This window comes from Colletotrichum destructivum, chromosome 6, assembly GCF_034447905.1.
Source record: "Colletotrichum destructivum chromosome 6, complete sequence".
Classification (NCBI taxonomy): Eukaryota; Fungi; Ascomycota; class Sordariomycetes; order Glomerellales; family Glomerellaceae; genus Colletotrichum; species Colletotrichum destructivum.
Window position 1 is genome coordinate 3,560,659 of NC_085901.1, and position 26,021 is coordinate 3,586,679.

The following is a 26,021-nucleotide window of genomic DNA, read 5'->3' on the forward strand; positions in this document are numbered from 1 at the left end:
CGTGAGCCCTGGCGCAGCCCACTTTGTCCAGACATTTTCGTCTCGCCTCCTATATGAGGGAGAGCGGTAGGCGCGCCGTCAACTCATAAAAGAGAAAGGCGCCCTGCCTTGTTGTGCGATCGACTGTGTTGTATTCGTGTGAGACGAGGATAGAGGGCAGATAGATGCCAATACAAGAAGAAGAAGAAGTTAGCTGGTCTTGAGATTTTCTTTCTTTTGGACGTCTCCTCACAACGCCTGCCCATCATGCTCGACTTCCTCCACCGGCACAACTACAAGGTGACGCGCCACATCACGTCGAACCTGTTGCTGGTAACCTTGGTCTTCGGCATGAGCGTCTTCACCTTTGGATATGAAGCTTCAACGCTCAATACGATTCAGGCCATGACACGTGAGTATCCCTCCCTTTCACACGCTGGGGTTTTGATTGAGCAACTGATACTGACGATGTTTGGGCAAAAAAGCATTCGAACAGAGGTTCGGCGACTTCATCCCCGAAAAGAAGGCTTTTGGCTTCACCTCCAACAAGCTGGCCTACATGAACTCGTTCCCTCTCCTGGTCTACGCCGTCGGCGTAATCGTTGGTGCTCAGATCGGTGAGCGCTGGGGCCGAAGGCTGGTCTTCATCCTCACCAACATCGTCTGCATGGCAGGCACCATCATCGTCTTCACGGCCAAAACGTACGATCAACTCCTCGCCGGCCGAATGATCGTCAACTTCCACGTGGGCATGGAGGCCTTCTTGATCCCCATGTTCCAAGCCGAAATCGCCCCGGCCGCCGTCCGCGGTTCGTTGACGGCGATCTACGGCGTCAACGGCGTGTTCGCGGCCTTTGTCGCGTCCATCATTACCGATTTGACTAGCAAGATTCCGAACGACAACTGCTGGAAGATCCCAGTAGGCATCGGCCTCATTTTCCCGGCCTTCTCGCTGTTCTTCTGGATCCTCATCCCGGAGTCTCCTCGGTGGCTGCTTCGAAAAGGAGACTATGCAAAGGCGGTTGAGAACATGGACTATTTGTATGGGGCCATGCCGAATTTTGATGCCGAAAAGGAGGCAAAATTTCTTCAAGAGGCTCTCAACACCAGCGAAACAACGGGGAAGTGGAAAGATTTGGTGAAGGGAACCAACCTGGTGAGCTGCCGTTCTCATGGGATAACTCAAAAGACGTTTGGCTGCTAACACGAGCCTTCTTTTTAAAAAGCGCCGAACTGGCAACGGACTGATTGCTTCAGCTCTGGCTCAGCTATCTGGCGCGTCTTTCTCCAACTTGTACGGCACCATCTTCTTGAAGAGCCTGAAGGTCATCGACCCCTTCATGGCAACCATGGTCAAGAGAGCACTTTTGCTCGTTACGGCAATAACATTCATGTTCATCATCGACAAGGCCGGCCGACGTCGACTATTCTTGTACATGGGTTTCATGCAGACGGCGGTCCTCATGGTCATGGGCGGCTTGGGCACCATCGCTCACCCCACGTTGGACATTAACAAGGGGATTGTCGCCTTGACGATGATGTACCCGGTTTTCCACTTTGTTTCTTTCGGAGGCCCGTAAGTCTCTTCTTCAGCTTGCCTCGCAAAATACCAGGTTGAACACGGCTAACGTTGAACACAGTCTGCAACTGACCAAGACCGAGATTCCGCATGTCACTCTTCGAGACAAGTCCGTCATGCTCTTTTGGTTGACGGCAAATCTCTGCAATTTCATCTCAACATTTACCTTGCCCTACCTTCTCCAGGAGCCTGCCAACCTCGGCTCAAGAGTCGGTCTGATCTATGGGTCCATCTCAGCCCTGGGCCTTGTGTGGGGTTGGTTCTTCATGCCAGAGATGTCGAAGAAATCACTCGAAGAGATTGATGAGATGTTTGCAGCCGGGGTCCCAGCCTGGAAGTCGCGACGTAAGTTCCTAGATGCACACCCCCCCTATGGTATAAAATTGACTGGCTAACACGACGCAGACTGGAGAGGCGAGCACACTGCCAAGATCACCGAATTGGAGAACAATGGCGTGATCGGCGACAGTGAAAGCGAGAGAAACAGCATCGCGAAGAGCGATCCGGCACTTACGACGCAGGAAAAGCCTTCCAAGGTTTGAGATGAGACGTACAGTTGGCGATGATGACACGAATAAACGGTGCAAACACCTACCTAAATAGTAATCTTAATACTTACAGTACTTGACGGTCTAGACGACCAGTCACTCCATTTTACCTTCATCTCTTCAGTGTCGAAGCATCGAAGACAATGAGAAAGGTGTGCCACACTGCAACAGAACGGAGTCGGCCAGGCGCCGGCGCCGCGGCGCCGATGAGCGGAAGTCGAGATCCCGAAACTGAAACCAATGGACTCGGCAGTCCGACTTTGCAATGCTTCGCGGACTTTCAGAAGTTTCCAGACAAATCAACCTTTCGCACAAATCTTTTTATGTCGACGAGAATTTCTTCCAAGTTTTGTGTCTGTAGAAGTTGCCCGAGACCGACTGCGGTGATGTGCCGGACATCTTGGTTTCCCTGCGATGGCGTGCGTATCAAATCAGAGCGCAACAAATGGAGGACATACTACGGATTGCCTCGTGAGAGGTTGGCAATATGTGAATAAGATGTCGCGATTGTAGCCTCCATCAGGGGCCATACTTTGAACCAAACTTGTTTTAGCGGAATCTCATCTGACATCTCCGACTGAAAGTCCAGCCTCAGCCTACTGTAACCAATCACTCGTTCTGTAAGGCCAGCTCCTTTGGAAGTCCTATCTTCCAAATGTCTCCACATCGTCGTCTCCATCGTGGAGGAGTAGATTGATTGGCTCGCAAACGAAACAACGCCCAACTTTGTTCTTGTTTCTAAAGCATCAGACGGAACACACAGACGAAACATAACCACCAAACTTAGGGCTCTTCGACCTGGCGTGCCCCGGTCCCTCCGTTGAAGCCAGGAGTGGGATTTTCCCTATGCTTAAGCACGAGAGAACTGTTGTTCTTAATTCTAGGACGATGATCCACGCGATGGATCTCTAGGATAGTATTCCGGGAAGCATTTACTCATCATGTCCGACTCTGGAAACCTTGGGGCAATATCTCTTCGAAACAAACACCATCGCCACGCCAGATCTGCCCTTTGATGACCATCGTAACCGCTGGATATCTCCCCATGCCTGGCCGGTACGGATTGTACGCCACCGACCTACCAGGATAAGAAGAAGTCTGTTGATCGGAGAGGCACGAGGCTTTGGAGTGAGGCTTGATGGGGCCCATAATTCAAGCTCTCATCACCAGGATCGGCCAATACAGCTTATCCATATGAGGACCCCGCGTCGCAACCCTCACCAGACTGAAAGCACGCGTTGGTTCCAAGCTCAAATACAGCTCACCGGCCGCTCACTTTATCACAGCTTCGTGAGGCGCTCTAGGTCTTCCTTTCCCTTCTTATCCAGCATCTTCTTGCCTTTCTATTCTTCCTCGTTGGGGTTTGGGAACCAATATGAAGGGCGTCTCTTTCTTTCCATCGGCCGCCTTGTGCCTGGCCGCGGTCGCTGCAGGGCTCGCCATGCCCAAAAGCTATGCAGTCGACAGGTCGTACAGCCTGATGTCAGAGGCGGGAACCAACTACAGCGTCTTTGAACACGCAGCCACGAACTCTAGAACCCGGTTTGTCCAGGACTCGGGCATCTGCGAGACGACGCAGGGGGTCAAGCAGTTCTCGGGCTACTTCGACGTCGGTAAGTCACTGCGAGAAACCCGTCCCACGAATCACCATGCACACATGTGAGCTGGAGAGAGATGTTGACGAGAGGCTACAGGAACCGACCAGAACATGTTCTTCTGGTTCTTCGAAGCGCGTAAGGACGCGAACACGGCGCCCCTTGCCTTGTGGCTGAACGGCGGACCTGGATGCAGCTCCATGCTCGGCCTCTTCCAGGAAAACGGACCCTGCACGTTCGGCAAGGGGGAGGGCGCGGAGCCGACCTTGAATCCCAATTCATGGAACAACTTTGCAAACATGGTGAGTTGTGCCTCACAACACAATGGGCCCCGCGAAACCCCAAGCACGACCGCGCTCGTCCGCTCGTCTTAAAGCTCTGCTCTGCCCGTGCTGACTGTTCCCATCAAAGCTCTACGTGGACCAGCCGATCGGGGCCGGTTTCAGCTACGGCACGAGCGATACAACCAGCACAGTCAAGGCCGCGCCCAAGGTTTGGGCACTGATGCAGTCCTTCTATACCCAGTTCCCCGATTACAAGAACCGCGACTTCGGTGTGTTCACCGAGTCGTACGGCGGCCACTACGCCCCGGAGTTTGCCGACTACTTCCAGGACCAGAACGAGGCCATTGACAAGGGGACGGTCAAGGGCGAAAAGATCAAGTTGGTAGCCGTTGGGATCAACAACGGCTGGATCGACCCAGGTAACATAGCTGACCCCCGCCCAAACGACTGACGACGACGGCCGTGACAGCGGTACTGACTATGAGTTTCGCAGAGGCCCAGTACCCCGCTTACTTGGAGTACGCCGTCAACAACACGTACAACAAGATCATCGACCAGAGCAAGCACGATGAGATCATCAAGTTGTATGAGAAGGACTGCAAGCCGGCGATAGCCAAGTGCACAGAGATCGAGGGCCAGGACGAGGCCTGCGTGGCGGCGGATACGACTTGCTACAATTCCGTGGAAGCTCCCATTGAGGCCGTCAAGACCTTCAACGTGTACGACGTCAGGGCCAAGGACGATAAGTTCCCGCCCAACACGTACGCGAAGTACCTGCAGAAGCCCGAGGTCGTCAAGGCCATCGGCGCAAAGTCGTCGTACCAGGAGTGTCCTCAGGGGGCCTATGACAAGTTTACTTCCACCGGTGACGGTAAGGCCTAGGCCCCGTTGTGATTGGGAGAATGTGAACACTGACATGGTTTGTAGCTCAAAGATCGTTCCTCAAAAAGCTTCAGGAGGTGAAAAACAAAGATGTCCAGGTCCTCATTTGGGCTGGCGACGCCGGTAAGTCACATGCAACGAAACCCTCACCCTCTTTAAATGGCAACATCACTAACTTTCCTCGGGTAGATTTCATCTGCAACTATATCGGCAACTACGAAGTGGTGAAGAAGGTCGGAGGCGAGGAGTTCGAGAAGGCGGAAATGAAGGCCTTCAACATGGACGGGAAGAAGAAGGGCGAGTTCAAGACCGTCAAGAACCTGAGCTGGCTGATGGTGTATGAGGCCGGCCACGAGCTTCCGGCATACCAGCCCGAGGTCGCGTTTGAGGCCTTCAAGCAAACCATGTCCAAGAAGCCCATTTCGTCGCCGCAGTAAGCGGAAACAGCACGGCGTAAACCGCAGCAACAAATATGAATAATCCCTTCGGGGAAATCTTGAGTGATATGAGTATTCCTTTCCACATATCCTTGTCTAATATTCAAGGGGAGGCACATAGCCAAGGGGTTTCCCCATATCTTTCCCCATTTTCTCATGGTGACAATCATGTTATATTTCGAATCTTGCACTCAATCACGCAGCTTGACCCAAATCATGCGGCTGCTCTGCAATTGTGGTTCCACTTTTGTGACAACATACCAAGTACAAGAATTGGGAATAAGGGTTGCTTGTAATGGCATTTGCAATCTATCATGCTTTTTCTGTGCTAAACCAGATAGAAACGTTCGGTTTAAAAGGTTATCATGTCTTGACTGACGGCTTTACTCAAGTCATATCCACATGACACGCTATTCCCAGCTCAAATATCGGCGTGTCAATGAGCAGAAATAACACATGTACCCATCTATGATCACCAGAATTGACAGGGGAAAGACACCATCAGAAACTGGTTTTGCGGTTCCGTTCCCTTCATGCACGACACTGAGACCAGTCATATGTCTGGGCTTACGCCAAGGTCTCGCTAAAATCTGACCACACGGAACAGCCCAGGAATCCTGCCACTGCCGGCGTCTTCAAGAAACCCCGGTGGTTGGCTGTCACGCTGATGGCATTACTTACTGCCAATCATCTCGGGTAATTCGGACCCTCGAGTGCTGACATGCCCCTTTTACTATTGGTCTGTCTTTCATCCCTTGGACGCCACCAACATCCTGAAAGCTGGTTCTTGCAGAGTCAGCTTACGCCCTTGAGGAGACCCTCTAAGCCTGTTCTGGACGCAGGACACCAGCCAAGCCTCAGGGATTCGATGATGTAGCGAGAACCCTGTATCAACTGGCCAGTATAATAAAGCGCTGCCCATGAAGGCGCACACCACGGCTTTGTCGATGTTTCTGCTCGGTTGCCTTCCGTCATCGTACCGAACGAACTCGACACTATCTTTCCGAGCCGCGGTCAAGATATCGAAATGGGGAACCAAACCGAATATGGGCTGCATGATGGCCTGAAGAGCGCACTCATCAACTGGGCGTCCATACTCGCCGGCGCTGTGTTCTTGCTATACGTCCTTCACAGAGCGGCTCTTCCGAAACCCTTGAAGGGAATCCCCTACAATCATGAATCGGCGAAAAGGGTCTTGGGCGACATCCCGAACATCACATCCACCCCATCACGGCGGGAATGGTTCGTGGACCAGGTCCGCCGACACAACAGCCCCCTCATCCAGATCTTCATCTTCCCATTCAAGCCTCCGGTCGTCATCTGCGGTGACCCCATCGAGTCGCAGGACATTTGCACCCGGCGGACTTCCGAGTTCAAACGAGCCAGCAACTTCAAGAATATTTTCGGCGTGATCCCGAACCATCGCATCGTGATGGCGGATGACGACCCCAGGTTCAAGAAGAACCGGGAGCTGACGAGAGACCTGATGACGCCGGGGTTCCTGCACGAGGTGAGGAGGATGTGTTTCCTACTTTCACGACAACGTCATATTCTGAACAGAGCGTAGTAGCTAATCAGGAACCGGGGGAGTTGACAGGTATCGGCGCCTGAGATCTATGATAAATCCATGCGACTCGTGGAGCTTTGGAAACAGAAGAGCAGACTCAGCAACGGGAGGCCCTTTGAGGCTGGTAGAGACATCCATAACGCGGCCCTCGATATCATCCTGTCCGTCGCATTCAACCCCGACCCGACCAAGAACATCACGGCGCGCAATATCGCCCACCTTGAGTCCATTCCGACGCCACTCGCAACGACCGGCGACGAAGACCTACCTGTCAAGATCGAGAACCTAGCGGCAGAGCCACTGACAAGGGCTCTCTCCGCATTGGCTGAAAGCGCCGGTAGGATACTGAGATCGCCACTCCCTCGTTTAAAACTGTGGCTGCTGCGGAGGGAGCGGCTGATGAAGGAAGCTTTCGTCGCGAGAGCCGTCATGGAGACTCGGGAGCTGGGGAGCGCAGTGGAGAGGATGGAGGCTGGGGAGCCGCCGAGATGTGCGATGGACCAGATAATGATCAGGGAGAGGTCGATTGCAGAGAAGGAAGGGAGAAGTCCAGATTACTACTCGGACACTGTGAAAGACGAGGTATGTTTATATGATGTGCAGCATCTAATGGATACTGACCACATCCTCTCAGCTAATGGGCTACCTCATTGCCGGCCACGACACGACCTCTTCGGCAACGCAATGGGGCATCAAGTTCCTCACTCGATACCAGCCCGTACAGACCCGTTTGCGAGCCGATATCCGTGCAGCTTTCCCCTCTGCCGATCGCCCGCCGCCCGTCGCCGAGATCCTCAAGGCCCAGATCCCTTACCTCGACGCCGTCATCGAGGAGATCCTCCGCTGCTGCAAGACGCTCCCCATCATGAGCCGCGAGACCACCATCGACACGCAGATCCTCGGCACCGCCATACCAAAGGGCACGACGGTCATGTTCCTGGCCCACGGGCCGGGCTACCTGCATCCGGCGGTCCCCGTCGACGAGACGAAGCGTACGGAGAGCGGGAAGAGCGCGCAGAAGAGGATCGGGACGTGGGACGCGGAGAACGTCGAGGACTTCGTGCCGGAGAGGTGGCTGAAGAAGGACACGGAGGGCAGGGAGGTGTTTGATACGAACGCGGGGCCGATCTCGACGTTCGGGTACGGCCCACGGGGCTGTTTCGGGCGCAGGCTGGCGTACCTGGAGATGAAGACTGTGCTGTTCCTGGTGATTTGGAGCTTCGAGCTTGGGGAGTTGAGTACGGAGCTGGGCAGCTGGGCCTCGACGGACGGGCTTACGACGATTCCGAAGTCGTGTTATGTCAAGCTGAGGAAGGTGTAGATGTCTGGCATATAGAGTTGCGAGATGTGTAGATTTATATCTGTCCAAGAAGATAATGGATTGGCAGTCTCTCCTTCATTCTAACCTTTTGGTACTTGGAAATGCCGCGATGAGACTAAGAGTATCTGAGGTGATCTCCACATGACAAGAAACTGGAATGGAGTACCTAGCTCTATAGTGAGTGGGAATTGTAGACAGACTGGAAATTGGGTGTAGGTGATGAATTGGGAGTACAATGCTATTAGATCCCACCATTTAAGTCTACGGCTTGTACGGTATTAGACGAGCAGTGTGGCTGTCCATGACCTAGAACCAGCCCGTTGCGAAAACCTCGAAACTTGGATCCCGAAGCAACTCCATCTTTCCTCCTACTTCCTAACCGGACGACATTGTGTTGCGGGTCTACAAATGAGGAAGCATCTGCAGCCATACAGGCATAGAGTAAGCGCCTATCGGAAGTCTTCGTATGCTCGCAAAAGACTCAACGGCCAGGAAAACCCGCCCGCTGACTTTGAGAAGAACGAAGGCTGCGAAGACGATAAAAAGAATGGCATAGATGACATAGAGTAAACCATCATAATCATCTCTATCCCCTATCATGTCTTTGATGTTGCCAATGATGAAGATGAGAACCCAACCGATGGGGTTACATGACACTATGCAGGCAACCTTCCACATTATACCCTCGGCTGTTGTTGGGAACTCATAATTCCAGGCGACCAAATGAGGGCCGCTATATATAAAGGGCAAAAGAATTCCAATCAAGCTCGGCTTTATTGGTGATGCCTTCGCCATGATGGGTCAGTCATTCGCCGACGAAAGGACGCCCATAGATTCAAGATCGTGGAAGTGACTCAAGTAATTGAAGATGGATACGCCTTCTTGACGGTAATCCAGCCCAATCTCATCATTACCATTTTCTGAAAAACATAGACTGTAAGATTTTAGGCGCAAAGGTGTGCTGTTCGGGGTTTCGGTCACAGGTCGTGGCAGACTTCTGACGAAGTGAGTCGATCGCTCCAAACGGGTTCTGTCCTCGGCTGTGAGCCTAAATTTGGTCTTTGATGGAGTCACAGATTTTTCTGAGCGAAGTCTGATACCGCAGCTTAGAGATTGTCCGATTTCACGGATTGATACTGCATTCTCGTCGTCCATGACGTCGTCCGTGAGGTGTGGTTCTTGTGTAGGATCGTTCGGCAACAAAGCAATCCTCGACGCACGGGGTTGAGAACCAGCGCTATGATTACCAGGGTGCGTAGAGTTGCTTTCGAGCTCCTGTGTCTGGATGGTGAATTCGATTTCGTTCATCTTGCAAAGAAGTGATTGCACAGAAAGAGCCAGAAAGCCTCTCATCGTTTCAGACTCCGAGTCCAGCATCTCTGAATAGCCGATATCCAAAGGCTTCTGCATTTACAATGAACATCAACGGTACATTGCCAATAGAGGACATGTGAGCTCTTACGGAGAACCAGAGGCCGTACATCGCTGCAGCGCAAGCAACATGGACCATTGTGTGCAACTCCAGGAGGGTTATGGGGAGTCCTTGGGCTTTTCTGGCGATACACTGGAGCAGCATCCAACCGATTTGCATCAAAACCAACGCCTTTTGAATGATGTTGGCCTTGCTCCTGTCTTTCAAGTGCGACGTCCTTACCGTCGTCTCGATGTTGATTTCGTCCAGTTCAACCAGCCTCAGAAATCCTTCCGAGGACAGCCGAAGAATATCTTCACAGTTGCTGTTATACGCGAAATCTGGCCCCGGTTGAATGTCTTTGATGATAACCTGGTAGCTTCCCATAATCACAAAGAAACAAAAGTCGAGTTCGACAAGTTGCTTCGACTAGTACACGAACACGTAGGTAACGGTTCAATTATGATATGTCTGTCGAGCTGCAGCCATAGCTTTGCCTCGACGCATTAGATGACGGACGTACCGTAGAGACGTTGTCGTTTAGGCGCTGTTGCAACTCCTCTCTCAAATTTCGCGCTTCTCGGAACTGAAAGGCTGCAATGACGAGAACATACTCCAGGAAGAGAATGGCGACGACGACCCATCGGAGATTGTCGTTGAGTCCAGCGTAGCGCTCGTTCTTCGCAGGTACGTTGAGATGGAGGACGGTATAGACGCAGGCGCCGAGAGTGACGACGCACGTCCAGATGATGTCGATGCTGCCCCGGACGACAGGGGAGGCTACCCATGATGCCGTTCAAACCTCGGAGAGCGCCGTCGAGTTACCGTGCTGCTCTAGAATGACTCTTTGAATGTCCTCTGCCGTCTGGCTGCTTGCCCAAGCTGGTACAAGAAGACGGCAAAGGCAGGAATAGAAGAAAATGCGCATGGCTTCCTTGCGGACGCAGTGATAAAGGGGGCGGCATGCGAGAGGCTTGCGAAGACTGCGTAACCCAACCCCAAGTGTTCAGTGTGAGTTAGTTATCCGTGTTTCGCAGGTCCTGGAAGCGGTGTAGACTGTCGCGAGAATAAGTTGTTGAACGTGGCATCGGCTCTTTGATGAGTCTCTTCAAACGTTCTCCCTCCAACCCGAATTATATATACACATGACAGTTTGGCCCACTCCAGGCGACCTCGTCACCTAAACGCTAACAGAGATGTTCCATACCCTCCGGCCCTTCGCATCCAAGGTTTTCTCGACGGCCTCGCCTCCCTGAGTGACAACACTCCTCTCCTCGCCGACAGGCAAGACCACATCAACACCCTTCTCGAGCCACAACGGACTCCATCCTTCCCTTGAGCCCTCCGTAACAACCCCCTTGACCTCGACAGAAATCCTCCCGTCCACAATCTCATACCGGATCGAGAACTTGTACTCCGCCGCCACCTCGCGGCTGATGCCGTCATCCTCGTACCAGCTGTCCTCGAACACGACGCCCTTGACGTCGTCGGCCCCGGACTCGGCGTCCGAGCCCCCGACGGCGGCCGCCGCAGCAGCGGAACCACGCAGCGCGGGCGGCGGGAAGATCTCGACGCCGCGCCAGTCGTCCTTGGCCTGGTTCGGGAACTCGGGATCCGTCTCGGCGCGGGACGTCGTGTCGAGCGGCCTGCCAACGGGGACAGCGGCGCCGACGCGCGCAAGGACGGGGATGCAGGTGTACCACGGTGATAGCACCGTGTGCCACCGGCCGGCCTCCAGGTGCTCGTACGGCGCGTTGGTGTTCAGGAACCCGAAATCCGAGCCGTCGCCCCTCTTGGGGAGGTACACCCTCGCCGTGTCGGCGCCGGGCTCGTAGACGCCGCCGATGACGAAGGCGTCGCCGAACCAGTACTGCGTGTCGCCGTTCTTGATCTCCTTGGTCCACACCTCCGGGTCGGCCTCGTAACCCCACCCGGTCCAGCGCTGCGGCGGGACGGCGGTGTGGTGGGCGCGGAGGTTCTGGGAGTAGGTGTAGGGAACCAGCTCGTAGCGGCGCTTGATGGTGGCGCGGATGATGGGCGTGGCCGTCGGGTACATCCAGGGCTCGATGACGCCGCCGATGAGGTTGTCCTCCTCGCTCGTCTTGAAGCAGTTGATGGCGAAGCGCGGCGAGTGCACGCCGAGCTGGATCCAGCGGACGAGGTGCTCGGGGGTGGGCTGGGGGCCTTCAAAACCGCCGATGTCGTGGCCGTAGCACTGCTGCGGTTAGCACTTGCAACGTTTATCCCAGAGAGGGGAGAACAGAGTTGGTTTGGACTTACGTGGAGGAGGGAAAAGCTGGCGTTCAGGGCCAACGAGTTGCCACCTCTCATGGACTCCCAGGCAGTGACGTTGTCGCCGCTCCACGAGGCGCCGCAGTACTTCATGGTTCCGGCCGTCGCGCTGCGCGTGAGGACGAAGGGGCGCTCCTCCGGCTTGCCCTCGATGGTGGCGTCGTGGGACGCCTTGCCCATGAGCTCCGTGTGGATGGCGCGGCCCCAGATGCCGACGTCTTTCCTGCTGAGGCCCTCGGGGATCGGCACGAGATCCGTCTTCTCGAGCGCGCACTGCCAGTCGTCGTCGGGGACGGTGTACTCGTTGTTGTCGTTCCACATGACATCGATGCCAACCTTCTTCAGCCCGACGACGCCGTCGTACCACCACTGGTAGCCCGCGTTGCTGGTGAAGTCGAGGTGGCTCCCCTCGCCACTCTCGCCGCCGCCGGCGCTCCAGAGCCTCGTCACGGCGGTCTCGCCCGTGTTGGGGTCCTTGAAGAAGGCGCCGGCGGCGGACAGCTTCTTGTACTCGGGGTGGGTGGCGAGCACGTACGGCTTGACGTTGGCGAGCAGACGGACGCCGTGGGCATGGGCCTCGCGCGTGAAGGCGCGCGGGTCCGGGAAGCGGTGGTAGTTCCACGTGAAGACGTTGCGGGTCTTGGGCTCCTTCTCGGCGACGGTGTACCCGGAGCTCATCTGGAAGGCCGAGAAGGGGATGTCGTGCTTCTCGCAATTCTTGACCCAGCCCATGATGGCGTCGTGGGCGCGCGGGGCGTCCATGGCGCTGTACTTCATGCCGCCGCCGATGTAGCCCATCATGTAGCGCGGCACGCGCAGCGGGAAGCCGACGAGCTCGGCGTACGAGCGGACGACGTCGGCGACGGTACTGCCGACGATGAGGTACTCCTCGAGGCCGCCGTGGGATTGGCGGTGCACCTTGTAGGCGCCCCACATGCCGTCGAGCTCGGATCCGATGGACCAGGTCGAGCGCGAGTGGGCGGTGGAGAAGATGCCGACGGCGCCCTCGCGGGTGACGTTGATGAGCAGCGGGATGTGCTTGTAGAGCGGGTCGGTGCGGTAGGCGTCGTAGCCAAAGGTGTCGCTCGCCGAGATGAGGAAGCCGCGGCCGCTGAGGTCCATGGGCGCGGCCTTCTCGCCGAGGCCGACGTGGAGCGTGCCCTTCTTGTAGACGGAGTAGTGGGCGATGCCGGGGCCGTCGGCGGCGTATGAGCGGAATGGCAGGTCCGCGTGGATGGGCTTGCCGGAGTCATCGTGGCCGGCGTAGAGGGAGACGATGGGGGTGTTGGACCATTCGACGACGGCCTTGGCGGCAGATGTGGTGAAGGACTGGGTGTTTTCTGACGTCTTGACCTCGACATCCGTGGGTGCCGAGTCAGTGACGGGCTTGTGTGCGCTGGGGAAAGGAGGGATGGGACGGGATTTGGAGGTGACGGTGGTGCGGAAGACTGTCGGCCGCACGACCTCGAATGTGAATGTGAAGGGCTCCGTCTGGCCGTCTGAGGACTGCAGCTCAATCGAGGCAGTTGAAGCAGCGCCCTTGGCCTCTTGGGGCGCGTACTTTGAGGGGATCTTCTCGCTCTGGAGAAGCATCTTGAAAGGTTATGGTCTGGTGGAGGGGGGTTTATCCAGAATTTAGTCTTGAAAGTGGGAAGATGAGACCAAGTCTTTAGATCTCCCAGAGACGGAGAGAGAGAGAGGTCTTGGTGCAGAGCGGAGTGGACGGAAGTATGGCGGGGTTTGGAAATGGGTGTTGAGGTTACGTGTGAGTTTTATAAGGAGAAGCGGATGCCAGGAGATCGGTCCGGTGAAGGTGAAGATTCTGAGGCCATGCCCGATGTCGCCTTACGACGGGATGGCATCGTGAGCTACTAGAGTCTGGGTAGACTTGGCAAACTCTCGACTTGCACCGAACTCGTGCGAATGGTGTCCCGAGAGACCTCGATTTCACGGGTCGCCGGCTCGTTCATTGGAGAAGAGGCGTCCCCAGAGCTGTCCCGACATGCACATCCCCGGACGGAATCAGGGGAGACGGCTGATGGCTGCTGTCACGAACGATGGGAAGAACCAATGGGGGTCGGGATCTTGACTCGTGGGTGGAGGAGGTTCACAAGTTGCCGTGTTGTTGCGTCGTTTGTGTTTGTTGCGTCGTGTCTAAAGCCGACACAAAAGCGGTTAGCGGCCGACCCGAAAACGGCTAGCTGCCGACTCCGGCGCCGCCCCAAATGGAGTAATCAGCCGCCGCTCCGCTGCGGGGGAGTATGGGGCTGCGGGGTATGGGGATGGGGACGGGGACGAATCGGAGAGTGTCTGTTGCCGTGACTCCACTTTGTATCTAAGCGAGAGTCACGTGTCGTGTCCCGATTCCGCCGGTCCCGGCAATATTCGGCATTTCACGGGCAATGAAGCCCGGGGTTTACGACGGACATGCGTATGTGTGCAGTTTGTCACGTCCCAAGTTCCCCCTTCATGATGCTCATCACGATGGACTTCGGTCATCTTCCGGCTCTTGGGGCACGCTTCCTTGGTCTATTGGTCCTATCATCCTTCCACTTTTGCCTCAGCCGTCCAACCAAGGTCAGGTCCTCCGCTTCTTCCTCCACATCTTTCCCACATCCATGATTCTCCCCAATGTCTGGGGATTCTCTCCTCACTTTCCTCCACGAAAACGAGGGCTCCCCAAAGTTCCCCGCGCGGAGAAGCCGCTTCGCTATGTGGGGGATATGTATCCATTCCCAATCTTTCCACGGAGTCGCGATACTGCGAACCGTGAATTACCCTCAATGTTGTGGGTTCGTACACATTCCTTGCACAAAATCCCAAACTGGCCAACGATGGATACTTTTGAAGAGATGCAACAGACCTTTATGGCCTCTAAATTTCAACATCACATCATCGCATTGCCCTTAATCTCTGATATGGCCGGCGATGTGCTCGTTGTTCGCTGACCTCAAAGAATCGTCCGCTTCATACATGTTGCTCAAGGTCTCGCCCATTTACCGAGCCAATCGGGGATAACTCAGTTTCATCATCACTCAGAACAAGCATTTGGAGGCTCGCTGGCACCCATCCTAGCTGTCTTGGCCGACTTGGCCCCCGGCAGAGCCGCCGCCCCCCTAAAACCCTGTCCCAATGCTTTGAGGCACAAACCAATGACCACCATGAGACGAACCAGCCCCCTGCCACTTCTCCTCGGCGACTGAATCGTAACCAGGGTCGTCAGCCGCTGTGCTTTTGGACGGATGCCGCCCATATCTTGACTGCCCTTCCCTCGTCTCTTCCACCCTCTTGGACCTTGGTTGCTATCGGCTCATGGTCTAATGAAGTGATTTCCACCTGAGTTCTGAGCCTGTTTCTCCTCAAGAAACAACCCCCTTCCCCCCCCTTTTGTCCGAGGCCACCAAAAACAAGTCACCATGCCCGCCGCCGAGGAACCCAACAAGACACCCGTCGACCAGGTCGAGCACGCTCCCGCCCACCCGGCCAACCACCGCCGCGATGCCGCCGCAGAGCTGCTCGGCAAGTCTGGCGCCTCGCCCGAAGACCGTGTCGTCGTCTCGCCCGCCGACGACGCCCGCGTCCTGCGCCGCATCGACCTCGTCATCCTCCCCCTGATGCTCTTCGTCTACTTCCTGCAAGGGATCGACAAGTCCACCCTCGCCTACGCCTCCGTCTTCGGCCTCATCCGCGACACGGGCCTTGTCGGCGACCAGTACAGCTGGCTCGGCTCCGTCGTCTACCTGGCCCAGCTCGTCATGCAGTTCCCGCTCGCCTGGCTGCTCGTGAAGCTGCCCATCGGCAAGTTCACGAGCGCCATGGTTGCCTTCTGGGGCGTCACGCTGTCGTGCATGGCCGCCGCTCACAACTTTGGCGGCCTGCTGGCCGCGCGCTTCTTCCTCGGCGTCTTCGAGGCCAGCGTCGCGCCGTCGTTCGTCGCCATCACGCAGATGTGGTGGCGGAGGCGGGAGCAGACGCTGCGGATCAGCTACTGGTATGCCATGAACGGCTTCACCAACATGGTGTGTATCGACCGCTACACTCAAGAGACCTCGCCCATCCCCCTCTAACACCTTGCAGTTTGGCAGCCTCATCACGTACGGTCTCGGCCACATCTCGTCGCCCCTCAAGGAATACCAGGTCCGATTCTCCCCGTTGTCTCGCATCACCACCACGCATCACTAAACACCGCGCAGATCATCTTCATGTTCTTCGGTATCATCACGGTTGTCTTCTCCGCCGTCATGTTCCTGTACATGCCCGACTCCCCCGTCGAGGCCAAGTTCCTCAACGACCATGACAAGCTCATCGCCATCGAGCGGCTCCGCATGAACCAGCAGGGCGTCATGTCACGCGAGTGGCGCTGGGATCACTTGAAGGAGAGTCTGCTGGATATCAAGACCTGGTTCTGGTTCGCCCTGGTCTTTTCCATCTCGTAAGCTTGGGACCCTTCCCGTCTACCGACACGCCCAACTAATAACACCCTGGTAGCATCCCCTCTGGCGGCATTTCCACTTTTGGTCCCCTCATCGTCAAGTCCTTCGGCTTCGACTCGTTCCAAACAATCCTCTTCAACATCCCCTTCGGGTTCGTTCAACTCGTCTCCACAGTCGGCGGTTCCTGGATAGCAACAAAGATCCACAAGAAAGGGCCCGTCATCGCCGGGCTCTGCATCCCTCCTATTGCCGGATGCGTCATGTTGATGGTTCTTCCCACCGCGGGCCAACAAGCTGCGCGTCTGACGGGATACTACCTCATCTCCGTCTACCCGGGAATCAGTGAGTCCCTATATCCGTCTGCCTTCTTCCCGCAACCTCCCCCGAGTAACACATATCTACAGCGCCCCTCATCTACTCTTGGTCCGCCGCCAACACGGCCGGCGACACGAAGCGGAAGTGCACGTCGGCGTTCCTCTTCGTCGGCCAGTCCGTCGGCAACGTCGTCGGCCCGCTTCTCTACAAACCGGCCGAGGCGCCCAGGTACACGCGCGGCCTGACGTCCAACCTCGCGCTGTACTGCGTCATCGTCGTCCTGGTGGCGGCGACGAGTCTGTACCTCGCCTTCCTCAACCGGTCGCACAGCCGACGCCGAGTCGCGATGGGAAAGAGCGCCGTCATCCTCGACACCAGCTTGTACTCCGCCGTCGAGGCCGAGAAGATGCAGCGGGACCAGGCGGCGGCGGCGGCGGCGGGACGGCAGGCTGGGCAAGAGGGCCACGAGATGTCCGCGGCTGGCGAGGAGAACGCGCAGGAGGACGTAGGCGCGAGGGCCTTTGACAACTTGACGGATCTGGAGAATGAGGAGTTTGTGTTTGTGTTTTAGGTGAGAAGAGTGGACCTCTGGCCTTGGATCGCATTCTATATTCAAGGTTGAATAATGATACCCATGTCAGCTTGACCAAGACATGTAGATTTCAAGATCCTCTGTGAATCCGATTGCTACTAGCAGCTATTTACTCGTCCAGAACCTGTATTACGGCAGATTCCATCACGAAACAACACAAAAGGCTGCCCCGGTTCTCACAAAGACAGCGCAGACCTGTGCTGACTGGTCTCATCACATAGTCTCCCACCAGATCCCGACCACCCTGACCCTTTGCTCAGCCGTAATGCCACGTACAGATCACGTACCAGCCGCTGTTCGCTTAAATCAAACCATTCGATGTGCTGTGGTTATTGATTGCTGCTCACAAGACGTTGTTTAGTGCGTGTTCAGCACGAAGTCTCGCCACTCGTCCTCGACGATCGAAACATGGCCCGGTCTCGAACACGGCCAACCACACACAATTCGTGTTATCAAACCAATGCTGCCGCCGCAACACGTGGCGCGCTCCATGCGAAGGAAACGATCACACACGTGCAACATGTCGGCAAGGGCAGTGTCTGCTCCAAATTCGACCTTGCGATCCTTCGCCGCGGACGTGCCGAGACCCGATCCTTCGGGCCCATGGCGTTGGGACTTCCTCAGCCCTAAGAGGAGCTACGCTGCCGAACGTGCGTCTGGCCACGTGAAGATGCTCTTGGCGACCAGGCCGGATTGTATGAAGATAAGTCTACTGCTTGGGGAAAAAACTTATAAAAGTTCCCGCTGCCAGATTCAACCTCCATACCTCCCGAATGGCAGTGAAATATAGAGGAAGCGGGCAAGTTTCATCTATGAAGACCAGACGCTGTCATACTGTATATGGGCCACCAACACTTTAACCGTACAACTCGCAGGATGAGACATCCGGACCCAGTCCAAAGATGAAGGGGCGGCAAGGGAGCGAGGGGTAGGGGGCGGTCGTCCCAGAGTCCAATGCTAAATGCTCAGGAACGCCACGCTTACTTACTTGACTCCCTAATTAGCAGACCGGCCTCAGCCGCAACGAACGGAGCCCAGACTCGTTGAACGCTGGGCTAGCGTCGCCGCCAAAGGGGTCTGGAATCGCAAATCTGGCACCTCCGTTCTCCTCGCCGTTGGTCACGAAGCCAAGATCCTAGCCCGCATTGCCGAGCAGTGCGTCCAGCAGGCTGGTCCACTAAGCTAGCTCGAAGACCGCGGCGTTTCCTAGTGTTAGTGGCGCGTGGCCAGAAAGCTTGATTATCATGTGTACGACGACGGCTGGAGCAAATGAGGAATGGACCCGCAATCTCAGCTCTCATCCGCTTGCGGACGCCTCTCTGGGCCGAGGTTTTGATCTTCTCTGCTGGCAGGGCTGATGAGCGAAATCAACTCAATCCGGCTCTCCGCCAGCAGAGTCCAGAATGAATGAAATCTCTCAAGGACCGTCGGGCGGAAAGCCGTTGCCCTAACGCAGGAGTTTGTTCCTGTTTGGGCAGAGACTGCGTTAAAAACGTGTGGCACGGGTTGGGTTTAAAATCTCACCATTCCCCCCTTCCCACCCCATATTCCCTTTCATCTCTCCGTCGCAACACCTCGTGAGACAGCTCAATCACCCGCGGATCGTACCTCCAGCGCCATGGCGCCTACCATCGCGACCCTCATCATCGGCGCCGGGCCCAGCGGCCTCTGCGCCGCCAAGACGCTGCTCCAGCACGACCCGGCGGCCGAGATGCTCATCGTCGACGGCCGCCCGTCCGTCGGCGGCGTCTGGTCCAAGGAGACCATCTACCCGAACCTCAAGACCAACAACTTCGTCACGGGCATCGACTTCTCCGACTTTCCCATGGACTACGAGCGGTTCGGGCTCAAGATGTACCAGCACGTGCCCGGCTGGGTGATGCACGAGTACCTGACCGAGTACGCCAAGCACTTTGGCGTCTGGGACAAGATCCGGCTGAACACGCGCGTCGTCCGCGTCACGCGCCCCGAGGACGGCGGCGAGTGGAGGGTCGACGTCGAGGAGAAGGACGGGGCGGCGAGCACCATCACCTGCGCGCGCCTCATCGTTGCGACGGGCGTCCTCACCGTCCCACACGTGCCCGACTTCGCCGGGTCCGAGACCTTCGCAGCGCCCATCATCCACTCGTCGGACCTCGGCCCCCAGGCGGACCTCTTCGCGTCCCCGGACATCACGACGGTGGCGGTCCTCGGCGGCAGCAAGTCCGCCTACGACGCTGTCCACCTGGCGGCGTCGACGGGCCACAAGGTCCGCTGGGTGATCCGCCGCTCCGGGCGCGGGCCCGTGTGGGTGGCGCCCGGGTTCACGCAGCTCGGCCCCTTCAAGGTGTGGCGCGAGCGGCTCGTCACGCGGCGCATCTGCGCCTTCATGTCGCCGTGGCTGTTCCCGGACTTCTCCGGCCTCGAGTGCGTGCGCCGGTTCCTGCACGAGAGTGCCGTCGGGAGGGTCGTCAGCCGGGCCTTCTGGGGGCTGATCCGGCACGACACCATCAACGACTGCGGGTACCAGACGGACGAGAGGACCAAGGTGCTGCAGCCCGAGCAGAACCAGTTCTGGTCAGTATTCCTTCTTTTATTTTGTGAATAAAAAACGAAAAAAGAAAAAAGAGCCAGTCGGGCAGTCAGTCCTGGGTGTCAAGTTTCATGGCTAATCGAGATGACGATGCACAGGTACGGCACCGCGTCTGGCATCCTCAGCTTTGACGACGACTTCTTCGAGTACGTCCGCAACGGCACGGTGCAGATCCACCGCGAGGACGTCGACCACCTCTCGGATCACCGAGTCCACCTCGGCGACGGCACGACCTTCGCCGCCGACTTGCTGGTCGCGTCGACGGGCTTCTCCTCGAAGCCAACCATCGACTTCGAGCCCGCGTCGCTGCACTCGGACCTCGGCATCCCAACGACGTCCCTGGGCCCCAAGCAGGCGGCTTTCTGGGCCGAGGCAGACGCCAAAGCGGACGCCGTCGTCGGCGCGCGGTTCCCGCGGCTCCTGGACGGGCCGTTTCAGAGCCCGACGTCGTCGAAGCCGCGGCCGTTCCACGCGGGAGCCTCGGGCGAGGTGCAGCACACGCCGTGGCGGCTGTACCGGGGCATCGCGCCGCCCGGGCTCGCGGCGCGCGACGACCGGTCGCTCGTGTTCATCGGGGCCTTTAGCAACCTCGCCAACGTGATGCGGCTCGAGGCGCAGTGCCTGTGGATGCTGGCGTACTTCGAGGACCGGGTGGCGGCGCTCGAGGCGGACAGGCGGGCCGGGCGGGTGTTTGAGGAGACGGCGGTGTTCCAGCGGTGGGCGCAGCACCGGGCGCCGTACGGGCACGGACGATGCTATCCGGACCTCGTGTTCGACCAGTTGCCGTATTGGGACATGCTGCTCGGCGACGTCGGGGTGGAGACGCGGCGCAAGGCCGGCGTGTGGGCCGAGCTGTTTGAGAGCTACACGCCGGTGGACTACCGCGGGATTGTGGACGAGTGGATCGCGCAGAATCGGTGAGGCCGGAGGAGCTTGTGATACCCTAGGTAGTTTAATGATGCAACCACAGGCTTTTTGTTGGATTGACGTAGAGTGAAGGGATGAAAAGGGGTTCAGATGGTAGCTTATTGCAGTTGGTGATGTTTGACTTGCGACCCAGCGAGCGATCACTTTATCCGCAGTCGCTCGCTAGTAGAAAGGCGTATTGTGTTTGCTAGTCCAACTACCCAACTATTGTGCTCCTAATAATGCCGAAACTCTTTCAGTAAATGGTACTGCAGACAGAGTCAATCAACCAACACCAAAAAAATCCGTTCCACCCAACGCTGTCGTTTGGGGACTAAGAGGAAAAACTCAAACAGTCAAAACAACAAAAGATGGACGATCAGGGAATCGAACCCTGGACCTACCGCATGCTAAGCGGTCATTATACCACTAAACCAATCGCCCAGGGATGATCTAGCCCGGACTTGAACCGGAGACCTTCAGTGTGCTCAGCTCGCCGAAGTGAGTCGACGAGGTGTTAGACTGACGTGATAACCAACTACACCACCAGACCATGTGAATTGTTGAAAGGGTCGGCGGGCCAAGAGATTATGATTGCTGGGTGGGAATATTCGGCGGTGTGTGTGGAATGTGGAATATCGTAGTGTGGGGGCTGCGAGATGAGAAGCGAGGGATGAGAGGGGGGAACCCTCCCCAAGATGCAGAGGCGGGCCGAGATGCAGGGTGGGTGGCATTCAACGACGCGGACAGGGGGTGTCGTTGGGTGCTATGGAGGGATGGATCGGGAAAACAACAACGCGCGTCTTAAGCAGCTTAGATGCGCATTCACATTGTTCTCCAAGTCGATGAACCTAAGCAAGGGAGCCATGGAGACATTCACTGCATCCCTCTACCCTACCTACCCCAAAGACGTTGCCGTGTAGGAACCACCACCCTTCGTTCAATGCATCGACTTACGCAACCAATCAACGCGTCCTCCGTCAAGTCAAGGGCGCGTTCAAACCGTGACGAGCGTCGCGGGGACTCGGGTCGGTTTCTTGTTTGGAGAGACCGCGCCGGCGCCGGAAACGATTGGTCGACGCGCCTGGACGGATCCCCGGCCGGGCGGGGCCGGTATGGGGTCCGGCAGGGGACCGGTGGCGACTAGTCCCAAATAGGAAATGAGTAAACAAGAGACATATCAACAACTTTCTGCCGACAGAGGGCTGGGGGGGGGGGGGGGGGAGCGTGGATTAACAAACAAAACATGTACGTTGGCGCTGGAACAGAACGTAGTCAGGAAACCAGGGAGCCAGAGACCTTTCTTTAAATCTTGCGTCTTTTCTCTTGACACTACGGCCAGTGGCCTTCCCTCGTTAATCCTCTCTTGTCCTCAATCACTACGGACTTTGTTGTCGAGGACATTCGGGTGCTTTCACGATGACCAACGACGACCTCCCCATCGCGCTGCGGCGCACACGTCGGAGCTTGCCTGGGACGATTGCCACCGTAGCTTCATCAACACAACCACCGCCGCCCCCCGTGGCATCACAAGCCGCGCATAAGAAGACCCCGAAGCGCCGAGTACGCTTCTCGGACCCAGGACCCTCCGCCTCGACACCACGCACAACCACCCGCGCCTCCTCCTCCACCGGCCTCACACCCATGATCAACCGCACGTTTCTCGACCGCCACACGCCATCCAGCTCCCGCCGCCGCTCCACTACGCCCTCAGCAAGCGGCGGCACCGCCCCGCGCCCGACGACGGACCTACCCGTCAGCGGCGAGGTCCACTTCCTGCCCCTCCGCCAGGTCCTCTCGGGCCGCGTCCAGCGACGCATCCGCCGCAACGGGCTCAGCGAGGAGATGAACGCCATCGCCTCCGAGCGCCGCCGCGCCGCAAAGGACGCCCAGGCCGAGGTCGAGCGCCTGCGCCGCGACCTCCGCCAGAAGGACGCCGAGGTCTACGAGCTGCAGAACGCCACCGTCGTCCTCGACACCGAGCGCATCTGGGCCCTCGAGCAGGAGGTCGAGTCTCTGCGCGCCCGGCTGGAGGACAGGTCCCCCGCGGCGGCGGCGGCGGCGGCGGCGAGGAGGGAGGAGGAGGGGCGGAACTGCTTTGACTGGACGCTCGCGGCGCGGGACCCCTTCGCCGACGACTTCATGGAGACGGACACCGTCGAGGCCGAGTCCGTGTGCGGGGACCGCGGGGTCGTGCAGATCGGCGACGAGACCGTCTTCGGCGACGCGACGATGGCGGATATCGTCTGCAGCACGCCCTCGCGGGTGCGTTCGTCGTTCCTGACGCCGCCGCTCACGAGCCCCGTCGCCGCGGGGCCGTCGACGCCCTCGTCTCGCAAGAAGACGAGGGAAGCCCACCCGCTGTCGGACGCCGGCGTGCAGGCCAACTTCCCAGACCCGGAGAAGCAGCGGCTCGACGAGGACGTGGCGTCGCTGCGCCTCGAGGTCTCGAAGCTCACGGGCACCCTCGAGTCCTACTCCGCCCTCACCGACCGTCTATCAGAGAAGCTCTCGTCAGTGACGCCGCTCGAAACCTTGGCTGACCCCTTGGCGACGATCGAGTCGCAAGTCGCCGCCCTCCTCCGCACGGTCTCGGACCGCACGGCGGCCCTCGTCGACCTCGACGCGTCCCTCGGCGCGCTGGGCTTCCCCGGCGCCGATGCGTCCGAGGTCATCGCCTCTCTCGCCTCAGCGCTGCGCACCGCCCGCCTGGAGCTCGAGTACCTCACACCCGGCGAGATCACCCTCCCGCTGTCCTCGCACGGCGGCGAGGTCCTCGACCTCCTCCTGACGCGGCTGCGGGACCTCGCGCGGCGCGCCCGGGAGGACGAGGCGTCCATCGACGAGTACCACGAGCTCGAGCTGTCGCTGCGGCAGCAGCTCGGCGCGCGGGTCGCCGCCATGGGCGAGCTCGAGGAAGAGCTGCGTCGGGCGCGGGAGGCCCTCGGGGCGCGGACGGAGCGCGTCGCGGAGCTCGAGCTCGGCGTCGAGCGGCTCAAGGGCGCGGTGGCGGGCTACGTGCGCGACCTCGGAGAGCTGGAGGGCGTCGTCGGGCGGATGGAGGCCGAGAACCGCGACGCGATGGCGACGCGGGACGCGCAGGTCGAGGTCGGGCGGCGGGTGCTGCGGGCCAAGGAGGACGCGATCGCGAAGCTGGAGGCGAAGCTGTCGGACGCGACGGCGCTGGGCCGGTCGCTGCGCGTGCGGCTCGAGGAGGCGGAGGCGGCGAGGACGAGGGAGGTGGGTGAGGTAACGCGACGGGGCGGCGCGGCGCTCGCGGTGCGGGACGCGCGGGTCACGGAGCTGAGGGAGGAGGTCGACCGGGTGAACGAGCGGTTGCGGGCGGCGCACGAGGGGATCAAGGACCTCAGGGTCGAGAAGAGGGAGTTGGAGGGCGAGATGGTGCGCGAGAGGGAGGCGGCGAAGCGGGTTATCGAGGAGATGAGGGGCGAGCTGGAACGGGTCGTCGGCATGAGCAGGGAGTTCCTGGGGCCGGGGTCGACGGAGGGCGGGGACGGAGGGGTGGGACCGGCTTCCGGAGCCGAGGGTGGAGCGGAGACCGGGGCGAAGAGGGGGCGGCTGCTTACCGGGGACCTGGCGAGGCGGTCGTCGGGGCGGAAGAAGAGGAGGTATGACAGCGGCTTGGGGTTCTTGGACGAGGATGAGGTTGATGCGTGAAGCGTGGAGTTTAAATACATGTATATGTCCACAGTCTGGACAGCTTTGGGTAGATGGTGGATGGCGTCTAGGCGCGTTGTTCGATCGTTTACATCGTCATCACGACGACCCTTCTTTCATTTGTTAGTTCGGTAGACCTTTTGGAGGCGTTGGAATGTAAATCATAGGGCTTTGCATCTCTTGAACCCGCATGCGTCCCCATTCGGGTGATGGAAGAGTTCGAACTCTCTTGTTAATGGTCACATTATTGTTGGACATGACTGGTCCAAGTTTCGAAGTTTCGATTGATACATTACCCATTAGGTTTCAGTTGTCTTGGAGTGCGATGGCTGTGATCTACCTTTCATCTCATGTGAGTCCTTGCATCCCGCCGGCAATCACCCCCAACGACACAGGGTTGATGATGGTGCACATGTGGGAATGGGAGGGCAGACTGACTAACAAAGCCCCCGCTATCCCCCCTCTCGTTTTTGTCGATTGACGACGCCCTAAAGTTGACATGACTCCATAGGGCTACGGCATTTAATAGTTTGCCATGGCCGTCGGCTTCGTAGCAGTGTAGCACGGCTCCATCACCATCAACATCACCATCGCCAGCATCACCGCCAGCATCATCGCCAGCATCATCATATACCGCACATCCCAGAGCTCATCTTCGCTTAAACTCCACCAAACAATCCTCTTTCATAAACACATACAAAAAAACAGTCTAAGCCCCCCCCCCCCCACCATCGCAATGGCCGCCCCCACCGGCGAGACGTCCCTCCAAACCCTCCTGTCAACGCTCACGACCGTACTCCACCCGGACACCTACGTCTTCGTGACCCTCGCCCCGGGCGCCGATCTGCCGCCCCTCGCCGACGTGCAGCTCCTCTTCCGCGAATCCGAGGGCACGACGCTCGTCACGACGCTCCAGACGGCCGAGGCGCGCGGGTGGGCGTACGCGTTCCCGTCGCGCATGATCACGCTCGACGTGCACTCGAGCCTCGAGGCGGTCGGGTTCATGGCCGTCGTCGCCACGCGGCTCGCGGCCAGGGGCATGGGCGTCAACCCTGTCAGCGGCTACTTCCACGACCACCTGTTCGTGCCGGAGGGGAGGGAGGCCGAGGCGGTCGAGGAGCTGAGGAGGCTGGCGTCGGAGTCGGCGGGGCGAGGGGCGGCGTGAGCACGCCCATGAAGAATTCGGATGACCTCTACGGATACTGTTTTTGTTTCGCGTCGCACTCCGTGGCCCACATCCGGATGTGTGCCGAGGAATGATTCGGTCACTTGCAGACCGTGACGAACAAAGCAGTGCAAAATGTAGCCAGCTTAGGTAGATTCTGCCACTTTCCTCCCCAGCCGTTAGGGTTTAATGCCGCCCTGGGACGCGCATCTCGGGGCAAGTTTGACATCCAGGCGGGTATGATACTCGCTACCGGTAGTCTCTGCTGATGGATCTTCTTTCATTCATAATACTACCTTTCTCAGTGCCATGGAAACAAGAAGCTGTCTTCAGTGTTTGCTTCCATCCAGATTGTGGACCTGTGCAGCCTCCTACCCCGTTAGATACATACTTGTATCTCCATTCCGAAAGAACTAGAGCTGTTGGAGGAGATGGAATACATATCTTTTGCCATTTCGGCTATGA

The 26,021-nt window shown here is 57.9% G+C and overlaps 10 protein-coding genes across 10 annotated transcripts; 8 read left to right on the plus strand and 2 right to left on the minus strand.

The window, feature by feature from the left end:
• Positions 1-246: 246 nt before the first annotated feature.
• Positions 247-2,100, plus strand: CDEST_10273 (Putative major facilitator, sugar transporter, major facilitator superfamily; the record flags this gene model as incomplete). Its single annotated transcript, XM_062926431.1, has 5 exons — positions 247-391; positions 465-1,135; positions 1,206-1,555; positions 1,620-1,903; positions 1,964-2,100. 5 exons carry the CDS (start codon positions 247-249, stop codon positions 2,098-2,100), a joined length of 1,587 nt encoding a protein of 528 aa, XP_062782482.1.
• A 1,328-nt stretch (positions 2,101-3,428) lies between these two features.
• Positions 3,429-5,368, plus strand: CDEST_10274 (Putative peptidase S10, serine carboxypeptidase, serine carboxypeptidase, serine active). Its single transcript, XM_062926432.1, has 6 exons — positions 3,429-3,719; positions 3,801-4,003; positions 4,113-4,404; positions 4,479-4,856; positions 4,913-4,990; positions 5,057-5,368. Exons 1-6 carry the CDS (start codon positions 3,482-3,484, stop codon positions 5,302-5,304), a joined length of 1,437 nt encoding a protein of 478 aa, XP_062782483.1. The 5' UTR covers positions 3,429-3,481; the 3' UTR covers positions 5,305-5,368.
• Positions 5,369-6,168: 800 nt separating this feature from the next.
• Positions 6,169-8,264, plus strand: CDEST_10275 (Putative cytochrome P450). The gene is made up of 3 exons (XM_062926433.1): positions 6,169-6,814; positions 6,902-7,453; positions 7,506-8,264. Exons 1-3 carry the CDS (start codon positions 6,332-6,334, stop codon positions 8,190-8,192), a joined length of 1,722 nt encoding a protein of 573 aa, XP_062782484.1. The 5' UTR covers positions 6,169-6,331; the 3' UTR covers positions 8,193-8,264.
• A 729-nt stretch (positions 8,265-8,993) lies between these two features.
• On the minus strand, positions 8,994-10,531 carry CDEST_10276 (uncharacterized protein; the record flags this gene model as incomplete). Its single annotated transcript, XM_062926434.1, has 4 exons — positions 8,994-9,596; positions 9,655-10,026; positions 10,127-10,383; positions 10,429-10,531. 4 exons carry the CDS (start codon positions 10,529-10,531, stop codon positions 8,994-8,996), a joined length of 1,335 nt encoding a protein of 444 aa, XP_062782485.1.
• A 100-nt stretch (positions 10,532-10,631) lies between these two features.
• On the minus strand, positions 10,632-13,977 carry CDEST_10277 (Putative glycoside hydrolase family 31, galactose mutarotase-like domain superfamily). Its single transcript, XM_062926435.1, has 2 exons — positions 11,884-13,977; positions 10,632-11,818 (listed from the first exon to the last, which is right to left on the minus strand). The coding sequence occupies exons 1-2, from the start codon at positions 13,486-13,488 to the stop codon at positions 10,784-10,786; spliced, it is 2,640 nt and encodes an 879-aa protein (XP_062782486.1). The 5' UTR covers positions 13,489-13,977; the 3' UTR covers positions 10,632-10,783.
• Positions 13,978-15,209: 1,232 nt separating this feature from the next.
• CDEST_10278 (Putative major facilitator superfamily, MFS transporter superfamily) lies at positions 15,210-17,214 on the plus strand (the record flags this gene model as incomplete). Its single annotated transcript, XM_062926436.1, has 5 exons — positions 15,210-15,914; positions 15,973-16,032; positions 16,089-16,327; positions 16,384-16,670; positions 16,733-17,214. Exons 1-5 carry the CDS (start codon positions 15,312-15,314, stop codon positions 17,212-17,214), a joined length of 1,671 nt encoding a protein of 556 aa, XP_062782487.1. The 5' UTR covers positions 15,210-15,311.
• A 1,595-nt stretch (positions 17,215-18,809) lies between these two features.
• Positions 18,810-20,775, plus strand: CDEST_10279 (Putative flavin monooxygenase FMO, FAD/NAD(P)-binding domain superfamily). Its single transcript, XM_062926437.1, has 2 exons — positions 18,810-19,791; positions 19,906-20,775. Exons 1-2 carry the CDS (start codon positions 18,854-18,856, stop codon positions 20,726-20,728), a joined length of 1,761 nt encoding a protein of 586 aa, XP_062782488.1. The 5' UTR covers positions 18,810-18,853; the 3' UTR covers positions 20,729-20,775.
• A 1,182-nt stretch (positions 20,776-21,957) lies between these two features.
• CDEST_10280 (uncharacterized protein) lies at positions 21,958-24,554 on the plus strand. The gene has a single exon (XM_062926438.1). The coding sequence runs from the start codon at positions 22,133-22,135 to the stop codon at positions 24,389-24,391; it is 2,259 nt and encodes a 752-aa protein (XP_062782489.1). The 5' UTR covers positions 21,958-22,132; the 3' UTR covers positions 24,392-24,554.
• A 355-nt stretch (positions 24,555-24,909) lies between these two features.
• Positions 24,910-25,983, plus strand: CDEST_10281 (Putative ACT-like domain-containing protein). The gene has a single exon (XM_062926439.1). It carries the CDS (start codon positions 25,128-25,130, stop codon positions 25,554-25,556), a length of 429 nt encoding a protein of 142 aa, XP_062782490.1. The 5' UTR covers positions 24,910-25,127; the 3' UTR covers positions 25,557-25,983.
• CDEST_10282 (uncharacterized protein) lies at positions 25,565-25,825 on the plus strand (the record flags this gene model as incomplete). Its single annotated transcript, XM_062926440.1, has 2 exons — positions 25,565-25,635; positions 25,702-25,825. 2 exons carry the CDS (start codon positions 25,565-25,567, stop codon positions 25,823-25,825), a joined length of 195 nt encoding a protein of 64 aa, XP_062782491.1.
• Positions 25,984-26,021: the final 38 nt, after the last annotated feature.

Coding starts and splice junctions, on each gene's coding strand:
- CDEST_10274 (XM_062926432.1), top strand. CDS start 3,482: ATGAAGGGCGTCTCTTTCTTTCCATCGGCCGCCTTGTGCCTGGCCGCG. Junction 4,857..4,912: donor GTTTACTTCCACCGGTGACG/GTAAGGCCTAGG, acceptor CATGGTTTGTAG/CTCAAAGATCGTTCCTCAAA. Junction 4,991..5,056: donor CATTTGGGCTGGCGACGCCG/GTAAGTCACATG, acceptor TTCCTCGGGTAG/ATTTCATCTGCAACTATATC.
- CDEST_10275 (XM_062926433.1), top strand. CDS start 6,332: ATGGGGAACCAAACCGAATATGGGCTGCATGATGGCCTGAAGAGCGCA. Junction 6,815..6,901: donor CGCCGGGGTTCCTGCACGAG/GTGAGGAGGATG, acceptor GGGAGTTGACAG/GTATCGGCGCCTGAGATCTA. Junction 7,454..7,505: donor CGGACACTGTGAAAGACGAG/GTATGTTTATAT, acceptor ACATCCTCTCAG/CTAATGGGCTACCTCATTGC.
- CDEST_10277 (XM_062926435.1), bottom strand. CDS start 13,488: ATGCTTCTCCAGAGCGAGAAGATCCCCTCAAAGTACGCGCCCCAAGAG. Junction 11,819..11,883: donor CCAGCTTTTCCCTCCTCCAC/GTAAGTCCAAAC, acceptor TAACCGCAGCAG/TGCTACGGCCACGACATCGG.
- CDEST_10279 (XM_062926437.1), top strand. CDS start 18,854: ATGGCGCCTACCATCGCGACCCTCATCATCGGCGCCGGGCCCAGCGGC. Junction 19,792..19,905: donor CCCGAGCAGAACCAGTTCTG/GTCAGTATTCCT, acceptor GACGATGCACAG/GTACGGCACCGCGTCTGGCA.
- CDEST_10280 (XM_062926438.1), top strand. CDS start 22,133: ATGACCAACGACGACCTCCCCATCGCGCTGCGGCGCACACGTCGGAGC.
- CDEST_10281 (XM_062926439.1), top strand. CDS start 25,128: ATGGCCGCCCCCACCGGCGAGACGTCCCTCCAAACCCTCCTGTCAACG.